The sequence below is a fragment of the Lontra canadensis genome, unplaced genomic scaffold, assembly GCF_010015895.1.
Source record: "Lontra canadensis isolate GAN:19392208 unplaced genomic scaffold, GSC_riverotter_1.0 scaffold25, whole genome shotgun sequence".
In the NCBI taxonomy this organism is placed as follows: Eukaryota; Metazoa; Chordata; class Mammalia; order Carnivora; family Mustelidae; genus Lontra; species Lontra canadensis.
In genome coordinates, this window is record NW_022631019.1 from 3973134 (window position 1) to 3989592 (window position 16459).

The 16459-nt window shown below is 62.0% G+C and overlaps 2 protein-coding genes across 3 annotated transcripts in view; one reads left to right on the forward strand and one right to left on the reverse strand.

Annotated features, from left to right (window-relative positions):
• Window positions 1-1057: 1057 nt before the first annotated feature.
• HES2 (hes family bHLH transcription factor 2) lies at window positions 1058-1932 on the reverse strand. The gene is made up of 4 exons (XM_032864049.1): window positions 1888-1932; window positions 1704-1799; window positions 1406-1505; window positions 1058-1320 (listed from the first exon to the last, which is right to left on the reverse strand). Exons 1-4 carry the CDS (start codon window positions 1930-1932, stop codon window positions 1058-1060), a joined length of 504 nt encoding a protein of 167 aa, XP_032719940.1.
• Window positions 1933-7089: 5157 nt separating this feature from the next.
• The window catches only part of ESPN (espin), a 30406-nt gene continuing 21036 nt past the window's right edge, over window positions 7090-16459 (forward strand). For both annotated transcript variants that reach the window (XM_032863267.1, XM_032863268.1), the window contains exons 1-2: window positions 7090-7470; window positions 10308-10501. In XM_032863267.1, coding sequence (XP_032719158.1) covers window positions 7177-7470; window positions 10308-10501 — 488 coding nt within the window. In that variant the 5' untranslated portion in view covers window positions 7090-7176. The remainder of the gene's footprint in view (window positions 7471-10307; window positions 10502-16459) is intronic.

Below are 16459 nucleotides of genomic sequence, written 5' to 3' on the forward strand. Positions count from 1 at the left end.
TGGATCTAGTGAACATCCCCACCCCGGCAGCTCCTCTTGTCCCTAGTGCCCTGGTCCCTCGCTCAGGATGTTGGACTGGGGACGGCTGGGAGTCCCAACCTCCTTCGTGTGTTCAGTGTATCCCCATGAACCTGCAGAGTGACCAGCAGGCCGCAGATGCCCCTGCCTTCTCCTGGGCACCCATGACTGGGGGCCACAGGCCCCTCCCTGAGTCTCCTCAGACTCCCCTTGCTTCCAGCCAGAGGGACAAGAAGTCTGAGAAACAAGTGGTTTCCCGTGACCTGTCCTGACAATGAGCAGGGAACAGTTTGCAAGAGAAAACGAGGGAAGGTGTTTCCTGTCCCCTTACTGGCTGTTATCTGCAAGTAAATGGAATAGGTCTGCTCACCAGACACTGGCACTGACTCAAGCTTCCTTGAGGCCACAGGGCACCCTCCTTCTTAGCCCACCCCTTCCTCACACCCCAAGGCCCCTAGATAGGGTGTGTGGTACACAGGTGGGAACTGAATAGGGGGGAAATAAGTCCTTCCCAGGGCTGCACCCTGTCCCTATAAACAAGAGAGTCCAGGAGTGGAGGTGATGGCTGCCCAGCCGGGAGAGAGCCCCTCTATTGTGTGTCTGGAGGTGCCTAAGCCCAGCCATAAGGAGGCAGCAAGCTAGAGTCAGAATAGAGGGCGGCACCGGGCCCAGGTGAGCTCCTGGCCCAGCCCTTTGGCGGGTGCCAGTGCTGGGTTCGAAGCCTCAGCTGCCTGCTCGTAGTTGGCCTAGTTGTACAGCCACCTCCAGCGGCTGAGGGGGTGGGGAGCTCTCCCCCCCCCCACCACCTGCCCCCTTCTCCAGCCCAGGTACACGGTTTGCGCTGCCCTCATTTCCTCCAGCTGAGCCTGCACGGCCTTCAGGAGGCCGCACAGATCACAAACAGCCGGGGTTCAGCCTGGTGGTGGGTGCTGAGCTGGTGGCCCGCGCCGGAAACAGCAGCCGGCACCGCGAGTTTCCTCGGTCTGCCCGGCGCTCCCGGTCTCTTGCAGTCAGCAGGGTCCGTGGACTGGCTGGCAGGCTACCAGGGCCTCCAGAGGCCGAGGCCGGGGCCGCGGGGAGGCGCGGGCGGCGCGGGCGCAGGTGCGGGCGGCGGGGAAGGCGCGGGCGGGCAGCAGGAGATCCCAGCGCGCCCGCCGTCGGGGGTGGTGCCGGCAGCCCTCCGCCGCAAGTGCTCCAGGAGGCGGGCGCTCACGGCGGGCTCCAGCACGCGCCAGGCAGGCAGCAGGCGGGCCAGACGAGCCAGGCAGGCGCGGTAGCCCTCTCCGTAGCTGTCCGGGGGCGCTGCGGACGCAGAGAGGCGTGAGGCGCGCGGTGGGGTGCGGGGCGGCAGGCGTGGGGCAGGGCTGGGGCGGGACGGGTCACTCACTGGGCGCTGCGGCCGCGCAGGAGGACGCGGGCAGCTCCTGCAGGAAGCGCACGGTCATTTCCAGGATGTCCGCCTTCTCCAGCTTCGAGGAGCGGGAGCTCTGCGCCCGGCCACGAGGGAGAGCAGAGACACGAACAAACGAGACAGAATTCCAGTGCCATCCCCGCTCCGGCTCGGCCTCCCGAGCCACGCGGAGCCTGCTCGCCGGCTCCTTGGGCGAGGGCCCCGCAGGCCACCCGCCCTCCTCGCGCTGCGCCCCGGAGCTCCCACCCCGGTCCCCGAGAGCCCCGGCACCCACCTCCCTGCCCAACAGCGGCAGGATGAGCCCCTTGAGCTGCCTGAGGCTTGCGTTGATGCGCGCGCGGCGGCGCTTCTCCAGCAGCGGCTTCAGGCTCTGCGGACGGGCCCCGAGGCCGAGGTTACAGCGGGTCGCAGTCCCGGTCCCCGCCCCGGCCGCTCAGCCCTCACTTCCCAGCTCCTACCTTGCGCAGCTCCGCCGGGTCCCCCGCTCTCCGAGGCAGCCCCATGCTCGGCGGGGAAGCGGCGCGGCTGCGGGGCCCGCGTGTGGGAGGCCTGTGCCCGTGCGGACACCGAGCGCAGACCCGGGCCGGAGGGGAAGTCCCGCGCTCTGCAGAAGCGGGCGCCGGAGGGGTGCGCACCACACCAGCCGCCGGGCTTTAAGGAGGCGGTGTCGCCCGCCCCGCCCCGCCCCATCCCTCCCCACGGAGTCCGGCCGCCTGCCGGTCCCACCTCCCGCCTTTGTTCCCTGGCGGGGTAGGGGCGGGAGGGGGACAGCGGAGCCCCGGCGGTGCCGCCCCTGGCCTTCGCATCCCATCTGCAGCGGGGTCGCGGGCCGAGAGAGCACCCCAGCACCTGCACGGGTGTGCGTGGGCGCCATCGAAGCCTTGGCTGCCCTGAGCTGCTCAGCCTGCGGTCCCTCCTCGACCAGCGCCGCCCGTCGAGCTCACCTCCTCCTCTGAGCCCCGCCCTAGGTCCGGGCGGGGGACCACGCGGCGGCCGAGCCGCCGAGGCCCGGGCCTCAGTGAGCTCCCACCTAGTTTCCAGCCAAGGGAAGAGACTCCCCGCGCGAGCTGCTTTGCGGACTGAGGGGCCGAGCCGGAAGAGGACACGAGGCCCGGAGGGAAGAGTCGACTCGCTCGGGCCTAGCCGCTGGGAACGGGCTGGTCGCCGAACTGCCTGCCCTGGCTCTAGTCACTCGGGAGAACCTTCCAGCGGCTCACCAAGTTAGGAATCATTGGGTTCTCCCGTGCTCAGTTTTGGATGGGTAAACTGAGGCCCAGAGAAGACGAGGCAATCCAGGAGCCCTGGGCTCATTTTCATTTCCGCGGGCTCCAGCCGCGGGTTCCTACCTCAGGACAGTCGGAGCGCATGTGACGAGCGGGGCGAGGCGCTCCCGGCGCCGGTTGCTCGCTGCCCGCCTCCGCCCCAGCGGTCCGCCGGGCCCGCCTCCGCGCCGCGTGGCCGTTGCTGTACCAAACTGGCTGGGCGTCCCCCGCCCATATGCTCGGGGCTGCCCTCCCCCAACCGGCTGGCTGGGCAACGGACAGCCTGGCGGCGGGCACTGGGGACTGCGGGGCCGACCCAGGGGCGGATGGTGGGCGGGACCCGCGGAGACTGGCGGGGAGGAGGTACCTGGCTCGGAGCCGAAAGGCGCTGTCCAGGGTGCTGGACGGGTCCCCCAATTCGTGCCGCCCAAACCCTGCCTCCTAGCCACACGCCCGCCGCCCGCTCCAAGTGCCCCTACGCCATGCCCCGCAGCAGGGCCTGAGACGACCAGCATGGCTATCAGGAAGGGGCCCAGAGCTCAGGCCACCCATCCCCGTCTGTGGCACTTAAAGGACCAACTGGCCACCATTTATGGAGCATGTACTGTATGTCATGCACTTTTTAGCCCTCACCTCCATTATCCCCCCTAACAGCCCTAATTATGAGAGTAAAACATTCAACACATTTGGCCCAGCAAGGTCTGGGAATGCCCGAGCCCCTGTTCCCGTTGGCATCATTGAGCCCAGAGTAGCTATAGGCCAGCCTCCTCCAAGGCAATAAATTGCTCTTTAAGGGCTCAGAAAAGGACTCTGTGGATTACTTAGTGGATCACTAATGCTTCACATGTTCCCCCTCAGCACACACAGTGGCAGACTCAACTCTGTGCCTATGAGACCACCCTACACCATTGTCTGCATCTTTGTTGAGAGACCGTGATGTGAGCTCCTGGGGGAATAGTCTGGGGAGGACGACTCCTCCTAGAACATCCCCCTCCGTGCCTATGGACCACTGGAGAGTGAGATTGGGGGAGCAAACTCCCTTTTCAGTGCCAGTTACTCCAAATTTGAAGTTTCTTCTCCATTTTCCCATTGCTGTGAAGGGCTTTGACCAGATGGTCCCACCTCTCCTTGCCACCAAAGGATTCTGGAGGTCTTGTTGGTTACCTGGAGTAAGCAGTTCTTTATAACCAAGGAAACAGGTAAGGCAGCTGCGTGGGCAGAGTGTAGGAGTGCAGGCTTTAGGGAAGGGTACAGTGAGAACACACTCCACCCCTGGCCCCTGCCCTTGAGTGGGGGGGGAGAGATCTGAATGGGGTGTGAATGGCCTGAGCCCAGGAGAAGGATGAGAGGAGGCCTCCTGTGGGGACGGAGCTGACACCTGGGGGACAGAGTGGAGATGCTCTAAGCATTTGTGTTCCTCAGGCAAGATACATTAAAAAATAGAAACAAACAAATCTCCTGGTGCCTCAGTTTCCCCAGCTGCAAAATGGGGATAATGATTGTACGTCTCTCATAGTGTCGCTGTGGAGATTAATATGCAGGTGAAGACAAAATTGTTGTGTCTCGCCATGGCCATTTGTATCACTCATTCCGTCTATTGCATGAAGGGTGAGTCACAGAAACTGAGGCAGCCTGGGTGGGCAGGCTACAAATAACAACCCACGGAAATACACCTCCATCTCATCATCCATCCAAAGCAGAGCCTGCGGCTAAGAAGGTAGCCTCAGACCCTGTCCCGGACCCACAGCCTCAAATCCAAGCATTTGATCGGCTTTGCATCTCTTCCAGGCTGGTTCTCCCCACAGAACTCTCCTGGAATCACAACTACATGCCAGGTCAGCGGCTCGCAGGGTGACCTTGCTTTTAACAGCATCTCCCAGAATGAGACCTTCCAGCAGCAGCATGTCCCCCCACCTGAGACCGAGGACTGAGTCCTCTCTGGGGTCTGGCACCGGGGACCAGAGACAATCCCGAGACAACTGGGGAGGGAGGGCCTCTCCAAGTGGCTTGGCCCCTCTACCTCCCCAGCTTCTGAGCAGAGGTTCTGACCTGGACTTCTCTGTGCCTGAGGCTTTCTCCCTGACCACCACTCTCCAGGGGGCTCCCTGCTTCTTCCAAGATCCTGCGGTAGCATCAATTCACCAAACCGGTTGATTCTGTTTTGCTTGTTGAGCAAAGGAATGTCACATACCTCCCTCCAGCTTTTGCAGAAAATGCACTTTGACCTTTGGGAATATTTCCTGTTTCCCCGAAGCTTAGAGAAGTTTAGAGAAGGTGGGGCTCTGGCAGGTGACATTTCAGAGTCTGTCATACACTGTCCCTTCCAGCTGCTAGGTAATAGGGACAGACTTGAACGGTCGCTGCTGGAGCGAGGGAACAGTGGTCAAGCTGGTAATGGGAGAACTGAGCCCTGCACTGGAGGGAGCCAACAACCTGTGAAGGCCAGGGCAACTCTGTTCTCATGCCTTGATGTTAAAACCCAGTCGAGGGTCACCTGGGTGGCTTAGAGGGTTAAGCCTTTACATTCAGCTCAGGTCATGATCTCAGGATCCTGGGATCGAGCCCTGTGTCCGGGCTCTCTGCTCAGCAGGGAGCCTGCTCCCCCCCACGGGACTGTCTGCCTGCCTCTCTGCCTACTTGTGATCTCTGTCTGTCAAATAAATAAATAAAATCATAAAAACAAAACAAAAAAACAGTTGAGTGTAAGATTGGCTCTTTGTGGCAATAAATGCCTCTGTGTTTAGGTTCAAAAATATATATATACATATGCAGGTGAAGCTTAGCCTAGTGTCTGGGAAGCAGTAGGGCTTCCATAAATGTGTTCTTGTTGGCCTGGGCTCTCTAGAGACTTCCTGGCAGGACCTGGTGGGCCCAGGGGAGCCCAGAAGGCCTGGGTTTCAGCCCGAGTGTAGGCAGTGTTCTCGGAGGAGTCTGAGAGGGCAGTCAGCAAGGACAGCTGCTCACAAGTAACCTATCCATGGTAGAAGAGGCTCGGGCGTCTCCTCTGGATTTGATGCCACATCGGCAACCAGCTCTGGTTTACAGAGGCACCTTGGAGCCCTGGAGGTAATCGTGCACAGTGCCACCAGGTGGCAGCCCCCTGAGGCCCACACTAGGACCCCCACTCTTCCTGGAAAGGGGTTCATTCTGTAACATTTCTGCAGCTCAGGGCCTCCCTGAGCGGGGCCTAGCTAGGTGCTGGGTGAAACAGCCCATGGCCGGACCCTCCCAGGGCTCCAGTGGGGAGGTGGGAGAAGGGGGGAACAGGAAAAGAAGGGCACGGGCTGTTTCAACTTCATGAGACGTGCTGACTGTGCTCCCACAGCTACGCAGCCCCCGCCTTCTGGCAGCTCTCCCTCCTGTCCAGGGACTGTGCCTTCCTCCAGCTCCCATGAAAGTCTTCCGGCTATGCAGGTAGGCTGGTTTGGCAACTGTGTGTTCTCCCGACCGTCTGCTGTCCTGGAACCTTCCTGAGCCCTCAGAGGAGGGTCCTGGCCCTGCTCCCTGGATGACTGCTCTGGTGCATCTCCCCACTGCCCCCAGCCTTTGCATTCCTACTTTCCCTTCTCCCCATTTGCCAGCCCCAGGCCTTCAAGCTCACCTTTGACTCCCCCCACCCCAGACAGAGGCTCTGGGTGCTCTCTGAGCCCCACAGCCTCTGGATCCAGAAACCTGAGCCTCAAGCGTCCCAGGCATTCTTGCCTTTTCCTCCTCTTTCTCCTGCCGCCTGGAGGCTCTGAGGACAATTCCTGGGGCCTGAAGGAACCCCAGAAGGCTGAGGGCCCAGCACCTGTCGCCCCACTTTGGCACAGACCCAGAGCCCCTCAGGGACTTGCGCAGCCTGTTCCTGCCCCAGGGTCTTTGCCTTTGCAGTCTGGCCTGCCTGGAATGCCCCTTCCTACCTTTCAGAACCCAGCCCACCGCACCTCCTCAGATGGACCTTTCCCTGACCACCCACGTAGTCCAACCCCATAGTCCCGTTCTGGTGACACTCTTTACTCTCTGAAATGGCCCTAATTGTTTGCTGGCTTGTGCCCCCAGGGGCTGGAACAGCACATCGTGGGCACTGGGTTGATGAATTAATTCGCTCGGCGGATCCGCTCCCCAGCGCCTGGATCTCAGATTCGAACCGTGCGGCCTCCCTGGGCGGTCTCTATTTATAGTTTGCTAAAGCCGGAGCGGAGTCCCGGGCGGCGGCACTGGCCACTTGCAGCTCGGGAGTCCGGCCCTCAGCGCGACGGGGGCGGGGCTGAGGCGGCGCGGGGGGCGGGGCCCAGACTTAAGCCCGGCGCCCGCGGGGTCCCCAGGCCCAGAGCGCCGCGGAGGCGGAGCGGATCCCGCGCTGCTGTGAGGCCCAGAGACCCGGCGGGCAGGCGTTCCGCCTCCCCGAGACGCAGGGCCCCGACGGCTCTCCCGCTGCCCCAGGACAGGTGCATGGCGCCCGGGGGAACGCGCTGAGCGGGTCGCGGCGCCGCGGACGGCACCATGGCCCTGGAGCGGGCGCTGCAGGCAGCGCGGCAGGGCGACCTGGACGTGCTGAAGTCCCTGCACGCCGCCGGCCTGCTCAAGCCCTCGCTGCGGGACCCGCTGGACGCTCTGCCGGTGCACCACGCCGCCCGCGCGGGCAAGCTGCACTGTCTGCGCTTCCTGGTGGAGGAGGCCGCCCTGCCTGCCACGGCCCGCGCGCGCAACGGCGCCACGCCGGCCCACGACGCCGCCGCCACTGGCCACCTCGCCTGCCTGCAGTGGCTGCTCTCGCAGGGGGGCTGTGGAGTGCAGGTGGGTCTGCTCCCCTCGCTGGGCGCCCTGAGGCTTCCTCCCCAGGGGAGAGCTCTAGCCTAGAGCCCCCGTGGCTCAAGGGTGGGTGAGAGAGGGCACCTCCCTACTGAGCTTGCTTTTGAGCTCCTTCCTGGGGGCTTGGGACGGGGTGGGCTCCTCAGGTCAACGGTGATGGGGGAAGACGTCCTGGCCAAGCTTTGGCCACTGCCTAGAAGAGCACTGGGTAATGGGGAGCCAGAGGGAATTGGGCTTACCTGCGCCAGTATTTAAGCCGGGATGGGGGTGGGGGGGGAGAAAAGCACAGATCCAGGGAGTCCTGGAGAGTGGGCGGGGCACAGAATCAGAAGCCCAGGTCTTCTGGGATCAGATCTGGAAGAGGGGTGGGCAAAGTCCTACAGTCCACCCCAGGCCCAGACCCAGGTGTCCCCAGGGCCAGGACATGGGGCAGGGGTGATGGGCGTGGTAAATGGGGCCTCCCCGGAACCTTAGCTGACCCTGGGACATCCACACCTTCCTGCCTTCCAGCTGTGAGTTGCTTCTCCAGCCGAGCCTGAGTCTTCCTGCCCTGGGACCCCACCTGGTCTCACTCGGTGTCCCCCAGGCTGATCTAAACCTGGACCCTCTTGAGGTAGAGGCAGAGGCAGCTCAGGCCCTGATGTGTAGCTCTCTGACTCGCTCCCTCGGGCAACAGAGCATCCAACAGGCACTAGGCCTGAAATTCAGGAGTGCCCCGATCTCCCAGCGCTGCCAGTCTATGGGGGCAATGGACAGCCACCGCGGGTACCATCAGGTCTTGCCGGGCCTTATGGTGGGGGTTTCGGGGAGCTAGCTGCTTGGGCGAGGTGGCAAGGAGAGAGTGACCTCTGAGGGGAGTACTGGATGATGAGAAGGACATGGCCAGGTGTGCTGATCAGAGAGTTCTAAGCACAAGGAACAAGAAGTGCAGAGCCCTGAGGCGCACACATTCTTGTCCTGTGGCAGGATCAGCAAGGAAGAAGGCAGGTGTGGCGTGGGGGGAGGGCAGAGAAGCCACCATAGGCTGGGGTTAGGAATTTGGATGATATCCTAGTTGCGGGGAAAAGCCATTGGAGGAAGGAACCAGAACTGGTTTTCCACTTGGGAAAGACCACTGGGCTAACTGGATGAAGGAGAGGAAACAGGGGTGACTCCGAGGTAGCTGGTTGTATGTTAAGGATCACCAGACCCTATCCCCCCACTTCGCCCTCAGGATGGCAAGGTTCCCCTTCCGACGCTTCCTGGGAGATGGCCCGACCCCTTATCTCTTGGCCGGCTCTGTTATCAAGACTTCCTGGCACATGGTCCCTGCCCACTCATTCGGGAGGTGGCATGCCTCCCTGTCCCAATGTCCAGGCTTGGCCGGAAGCCTCCCTAGCCCCTGCAGAGGAGGGGGGGAACAAGTGGCCTTGTGCCCAGCTTATCAAGTCTCCCTCCCAGCAAGCTTGGGTGCTGGGGACGGAAATGTGTGTATGGGGAGGATGACCTCGATCCCCAGCCCCGCTCAGCCCAGAGATAAGCAGCTTTATGGTGTGGACCACGGCACGTGAGGGCCTGCATAGCTGTTGGAGCCTTGGGGACAGGCCAGAGCCCATAGGCCCAAGTCCTCTCCTTATTGCCCCCTCCCCCTCCCCGGAGATCTGGGCTCAGGGGGACAGACTGGGCATCCCAGCACACGAAAGTGTCCCAGTGTGGTCCTCAAGTGCCTGTGTGCTGCTCACTCTGCCTCACCTTCTGGCTACCCGCTTCCTAGCCCCACAGCCACCCCAAAGCCTGACAGATGACTTACTAGTCATGGCCCCAGGCCCCTGTCCCCTCTTTCCTCTCGCCTGTTTTTCAAGAGCCTCTGAGATTCACTTCCTCCAGCCGCCTTGGCCACACCTGTCCCCCGCAGTGCCTCTCTCTGTGGGGAGAGGGGCTTCCTTACCTGAGCCTAGGAAACCACGTCCCCCCCTCACGGCTGTCCCATCTGTGGGCCCCTGCCCCCCTCTCTGCCCACCTCTCCATTATCCCACCTGCTTGGCACTGGGAGTTCATGATGTTCTCGCACTGTTGCCCGCTGACCTACACCCGCCAACCTTTGAGTCCCAACTTGTGGGTTCTCTGGGATGCCCCTCCTTGCCCAGGTAACATAAGAGGCACCTGCCAGCCCCTCCTGCAACAGACACACACACACACCTGGAAGGTCATGGATGACATATTTGGTACTTCTGGGCCCAGACCATCGGCCAGCCCTTTCTGGGGTGCCTGGGAGGTGGGTCTAGCCCAAACCCCTCCCAGGGGCCGCCTCTAACCCACACCTGACTGTCCAGACCCTGTGACCAGTACCCAGAAGCTTCCTCCTCCACAGAGCGAGAACACAGCCCGTTTCCTGGGCCAGGAGCAGGGAGTCTGCCGCGTGCCCCGGCAGGGGCCGTTTCCCCGCACCGATGTTGGGTTATTGGAGGTCCACCAACCTGGAGGCCTCTTTTCATGTGACACCTGGGGAGGGGGAGAGGGAGAGGAAGGGGCCAAGGGTTGGATGCCGGGGGTGTCCCCCAAAGTCCTGAAGCCAGCCTGGGATGGCCAGAACAGCCCAGCCCCAACCGCCCTTGCTCTCTCCTTTGGGCGTTCCCTGGGCATCTGCTCCTGCGGGGAGCCCAGGAGCGCCGTGTCCTACAAGCCTCCTATATGCGAGCTGTTCACAGTCATGGCCAGCAGGCCTCAGGAAGCCCGGCCCAGGTGGCACAGGTGTGGTTCAAAAAGGGCCAGTTAGGGGCCCAAGGACAGAAGGGCCTCCGTGGCTGGGGGAAGGCAAGGACTAATGGGCGCTTCTCCCACAGGACAAAGACAATTCTGGTGCCACAGTCCTGCACCTGGCTGCCCGCTTTGGCCACCCTGAGTTGGTGGACTGGCTGCTGCATCATGGCGGTGGGGATCCCACCGTGGCCACGGAAACAGGCGCCCTGCCTGTCCACTACGCTGCCGCCAAAGGAGACTTCCCCTCCCTGAGGCTTCTCGTCAGGCACCATCCCGGGTAAGGCCGCCCCTCCTCACCCGTCTTCTGGGTGGTACCAGCCGGGGCCCTACCCTCTCTGGCATCCTGGGGGACTCGCTGCTTCTGGGCTGTCCCAGTGGCCAGAGGGCCAGGGCAGAGATGTTTCCTACCCAGGCTGAAGTTGTCCCCTTCCTGGAAGGCTGCCCACGGCCGCTTGCCACAGAGCTTTGCAAGCAGACGCTCCTATGAAGAGCACTCGGCTGCACCTGGAGGCGGGCACGCGGGCCCAGATCACCTGCTGCTCCCCAGGAAGCTTACCAGCCTGCAGAAGGTGGCTGTCTTGAGCTCTGGCCTGTGCCCATTCGCAGGACTGTTCGAAAGGGGGTGGGTGACTAAATGGCTGGTGGCTCAGTCGGTTAAGCGTCTGCCTTTGTGTCAGGTCATGATCCTGGAGTCCCGGGTTCGAGCCCCACATTGGGCTCCCTGCTCAGTGGGGAGCCTGCTTCTCCCTCTGCCCCTCCCCCCTCCCCCAGCTCGTGTTCCTGCTTTCTCCCACTCTCTCAAACAAACAGATAAGTAAAAATCTTTAAAATGGGGGTAGGAATGAAGATATGGGAGAATTTCCTAGAGCCCCTAGTCAGGAAGGAGGAGGAGGAGGAGTGAAGGGAGAGGGTTGCCTGTGTAGACCCCCACCCCGCCTCCTAGCCCCACAGCCCCCTGACAGCAGCTGCTCATTTCCCGTGGCCCGTCGGCCCCACTCCCACTAGCAAGGGAGGTGCGGCCCCCAAACCTCCCAGGGTCTCCAGCCTGAGTGGAGTTCTGAGAAAGCAGCTGAGCAGTGGGCTGGGAGCTACCCAGGGTGTGGTGGGAGCACCGAGGGGGTTGTGGAAAACGGGCTCGATGCAGAGCAGGGAAGTCCTGGGGGGTTCTGGGGGGAGGGAGGGAGCCAGGTCTTAGGTGCACCTGAGAGGAAGCAGGGGTCCTGGGGGAGTATCTGAGGGAGTGGGCCAATAGTGGCCCCAGGGACCTGACAAATGGGGGCCCTGAGCAGTGACTGTCATCAATCCAAGTGAGTACCCGGGACATTAAGTGGTGACAGGAGACTGAGCCTCGGGAGGAGAGCAGCCGCAAGACGGGGGTCAGCCCTCACCACGGGCTCCACGCTGTGGGAGCCTGCAGGGTGCGGGCTCCCAGGGAGCAGGCAGGAGGCCCGCCTGGCCGCGCGGCCCTTGGGGCAGGATGGCAGCAGCCGGCAGCCTGTGGGGCCCAGGTGCACCGGGGTGGCGTAGGGCAGCCCTGAGAGCCCCCGGGGCCAGCCTGCAGTCCCCTTGCTGAAGGGAGTTCCCCGGTTTGGTTAGTGGGAGCCCGCAGACCTGCGTCCTGGACCACAGGGTCTCCCGACCACCCTGCCAGAGGCCGCTTGGTGGTTCTTTGCTCTCGATGAGCTCGGGCTTGGGTCACGTCAAAGGTGGTGTAGGAGGTCCCCCATGAGGCAGACTCCCGAGGTGGCACCAGCAACAGCACCTGGTGGGCTCGGTCCCAGGTTCCCAGCTCCGACTCTCCAGGCTGAGGCCAGATAGTGGCCCCTGAGACAGGCCTGCAGCCCCCCTGTGGCAACTCCAATGCCCCTGCCCCACCCCCTCACTTCACACGGAGGACACTGAGGTCCTGAGTGGAGAGGAATGGGCTGTGGCCCCCTTTCTGCACCCATAAGCCCCCCATCACACATAACGGGCCTCCAACAAGCCAGGCTAATGGCGATGCCATCTTAGCCCAAATCATGTAAACTGAGAGAGGACCCCCAGCCCACCTCTGGAAGTGCTGATGAGGACCTGGGCCTGGAAGGGGAGGGGCGAAGCCCCAGGTTGCCCCTGAGCCCCTCCTCACCGAAAAGCCTGGGGCCTAGGATGAGCTAGAGCCCTCCATGGGCTGGGTTCCCAGTCTTAGTGCCCCTTCTCGGCCTCAGGGCCTTGGGAACCCTGACCCCGCCCAGGCCATGCCAGGTGCTGGCCGTGATTGGGCCCTGGTGCCAACCCTGAGGCCAGATGGCCTGGGCTGATGAGCCGTCAGCCCCTCAGAGGCCTCTATGAATCTCACAGACGTGGTCAGAAGACTTGGGCCCGTTCCCGCTGCAGCGAGTGACCTGGCTGATAAGAAGGTGCTTTTCTGAGGTTGCCAGGCTGGGCTCAGGCAGGAGGGGGCAGATGGGAACTGGGGTGGGGCCTGCTGGGAGCTGGAGGCCAATGTCCCCGTAGCCCCCTATCTCGGGGATGGAGACTCCTGCTCCCCCAGGCTGCACATGGGGAGGGCAGTGGCTTAGGCGGCCCCAGGCCACAGGGCTCAGTGCGGGGACCCAGGCAGCCTGGCTGTGGAATGCCGTGGCTCCAAGCTTTCTCTCTCGTGAGCCTCCCAGAGCTGCTGTGAACCGCGGTGAATTATTCACAAGGGCTCAGCTCCGCCGACCGACCGTGGTCTGGGAGGGAGGAGGGAGGAAGGGCTCCCGGACCTATGGTGAGAAACTCGATCCCTCCCCGGGAGGCTGTGGGCCCAGGCAATGACGAGCTGCAGAGGGGCAGGAGGGCAGGACCACCTGTAGGGGGTGGGCTCCCTCGGGCCAGGCTGCACCTGGGGGTGTGAGAAAAGGCTTGACTGCAGGAACACCCTGCGCCCACCTACCCCTCGTCCAGTCTATCCCAGTCCACTAGGCAAGTCCTTCCAGAGGTGGGAGAGTCACCACGGGGACCTCCGGCGCTCTTGCCCCGTGACGAGCCTCCCTGCAGAAGGGAGTCCCGAAGTGGGCGGCGTGGAGGCTGGTGGGAACCGGGCTGAGGCTGTTTCAGGCCCTGGGTCTCGGGAGATGGAGTCGGGGGGCCGGTCCTGGCCAGTCACACTAGTGGTTGGCGGAGGGGAGCCGGGTATCCAGGCCTCCAGTCGGGGCCGACAGAGAAGGGGCCAGGCGCAGGGAGCCTCGGAGTCCGGCTTGCTTGGCCACTACCATGTGCTCGCCTGGGCTCTGTGCTGCTGGAGGGGAGCCCCAGGCTCAGCACAGACCCCTGGGCCGGGAGAATGGCTGAGGAGCTCCGGGCTCTTCCTTTCTCTGGGGCTCCTGTGCTCTGCTGTTCAAAGCAAGCGGGAGAATCGGGCTGCCCGGAGGTTTGTATCAGCTGCACCTCCCTGCGGGTCTCCTCTGCCTGAGGCCAGCCCCGCCCGGGGACAGAGATTGGAAAACGCCCTGGCCAGGGGTCAGGATGAAGTCAGATGAGCCCCAACCTGCTGAGGGCTTACTGAGTGCCTCGCACCTGACCTGGCCATCCGCACCTTATAACCACTCCAGGCGGCACCTCTGTACGCAGCCCGGGTTACAGACTGATTCATTTGGCTCCCGTTCATGGAGCACCTGCTCTGCGCCCGGCAATATTCTAAGGGCCGAGTATACATCAGTGAGCCAGACAGATATCCCTACGGCGCGGTGCTGACCAAGGGACAAACAGCGTCTCAGAGAGGCTCACTGAGCAGCTGAGGTCCCCCGTCCCCTGTGTGGCCTTGATCAAACCGTACCTCCTCTCCAGGCCTGTCTCCCACTCCTGCTCTAGTCCCTAATATTTCAGACCTCCCCTGGCCCTGGCCTTCATCCCATCCAGCTCTGCCCACCTTTGAGAATGCAGGTCAGACTGCTGGACGGCCCACAGCTGCCTGCTCACCCACAGGAGAGCCCGTTACCTTCTAAGGACCCAGGGGCCCTCCCGCCTCTGCCCTGCCCCCCCGCCCCACCTTCACCTTCACGGCTCCCCCCCCTGTGAGGCCCCCCCCCCCCCCCCCGCCCCCTTCCATCTCCAGAGCCTCCTTGCAGCTCCTCCCAAGGGCTGGAGCCTTCCAACCTCCCACAGGCTCTTCCCGCTGCCTAGAACTCCCCTGAGAGTCTCAGGGGCTCTCTCCTTCCCTCCAGGCTTTGGTGCCCCTCCCCTTCTCAGCAAGTTCTGCGCAGAGCCTCCTTCAGATTCCACCTCATTCCTTGCCTTATCTTCCCTCCCGTCCTTATCACCACCTGCCCTTACACTCCGTGCACCCTGGGGTATCCTCATACAGTGTCTCCCCAACTAGTGAGGGCAGACATCGTCAGCTGCCCAGTGCCTGACACGCCGTGAGTGCTGGTTGAGTGAATCAGGAGTCTGGGAGCCCTGGGACTTGCCCAGCCCGGCGGGCAGCTCACTGCGGGTAACCTCAGATGGAGCTCCCTGCTGGGTCTCCCGGGCCCATCCGGCAAATGGCCCAGCCGAGGCCAAGAGCGAGCAAATGGCACAGAGTTCCTAGCCTCACTGCCCATGTCACTTGTCCCCATAGCTTCTCACTCAACAACTAGCAACTGGGCGGGCCTCCCGTGCTTGGGAGGTAGTGAGCCCTCCCAGCTTCTTGGAGCCCGCTCTCAGGGAGGCTCCCAGGGCAAACAAGGGGACAGATGGAGAGCATGAGCGGTGTTCAGAGACGTTCTTGCTAATGTGCCTGTGTGTTGGTTTGCCAGCTGGTGCCCAGTGGAACCGAGCTCTGGGACAGCAGGGGTCTGCTCCTTTCACGGCTCTGCCCCATCCTGGCTTGTGGCAGCCTTGTGACATGTGTCCCTGGAATGAACCAGACAACTCCAGTGACAAGTGCCATAACGCAAAACGGGCTACCTTGGTAGAAACCAGTGAGGTTTTCTTTAAATTGAGGGAGTCAAGGAAGGCCTCCTAGGGCAGGTGCGAGCTCATCTGAGACCTGGATAAAAAGCAGGGCCAGTCCTGAAAAAATCTGGCCTGGCAGCGTGGCAGGGAGAAGGACCCCCAGAGGCAGAGGCTGAGGTGGGATCAAGCTTGGGTTCACTGAGGACCAGAAGGAAGGCCTGGAAGTCTGGGAGAGTTGCAGGGAAGGGTAAGCTTCCAGAAATATTCCAGGCTTGCAGGTGGGTTGCGTATAAAGGTGACTATTCTAGAACCTTCCTCAAGTAAGGACTGCATTTCTTCCCCGAGCCAGGCCTAATTTGGGATCTTTTCAAATAAGCCAGGAGGTTTGACTTGACCATGATCCTTTCAAATAAGCCAGGAGGCCATGACTTTTCCAGGGTAGCCTTACCCTACAACGACGAGACCTGATACCTGTGACCTTCCTTGGGGCCGAAATTATTGCGGAAGGGGAGGGCCACTGGAAATGCTGCTCTTTGATCCGAGTCTGGTTCCGTGGGCTGGTAACTCCTAGCTCCTGGCAGCAAAGGACGGAGATCTCCAGCAAGCATTCCGGGTTTGTTTCAAATCATCATGCGGCGACCTGCTTACTCTTTGAAGTTCATTCATGTCACCTATTTCCCAGAGGGGAAGAAAAATATGATTTATGTGATTGTTGCTAGAGAGCTGCAGACTGATAAAGACGTCAAGGTTGAGGGTCTCTAAAGATTCCTAGGGTTTGGGCTCGGGCTACCCTCAGGGGAAGGGAGCATGGTGTCCTTTATCAGAATGGAGTTCGCAGCTGGAGAGGGTTTGAGGGAGAAAAGTGAGAGATCCGCTCCAGGCATATAAAGTTGCAGAGGCCTGGGCAGTGCACACATGGACAGTGGGTAGACATGGGGACAAGATGTGGACTCCAGGTCTAAGCCAGAGAGAGGGAGAGTGTCAGGTGCAGGTGACCTTTGACCCTGGAACGTAGACGACCTCAGCAGTGGGGAGAGAGAGTGCGTTCAGAAAGAAGGTTCGCCTTTGGAGGGCAGGTGGAGGCCAGGGCTCAGCAAAGAAGGCTTAGGAGACTTGGCCAAGAAGAGTGGGAAGGGGCACATGTTAGGGAGTGGCCAAGTCAGGTGGGAATAGGAAACCCCTGGCGTTGGTCATGGGGAGTGACAGCTGAAGCCCCAGTGGCAGGTGGAGGTCAGGATGTGGCCGCAGCACCAGGAAACAAGGAGTAGCCTTCCCTCCAGGGAAATACGTGACCTTCCAGCACTTCCTCTTCTGTTCTCTTGTAAGAGCCAAGGAGATG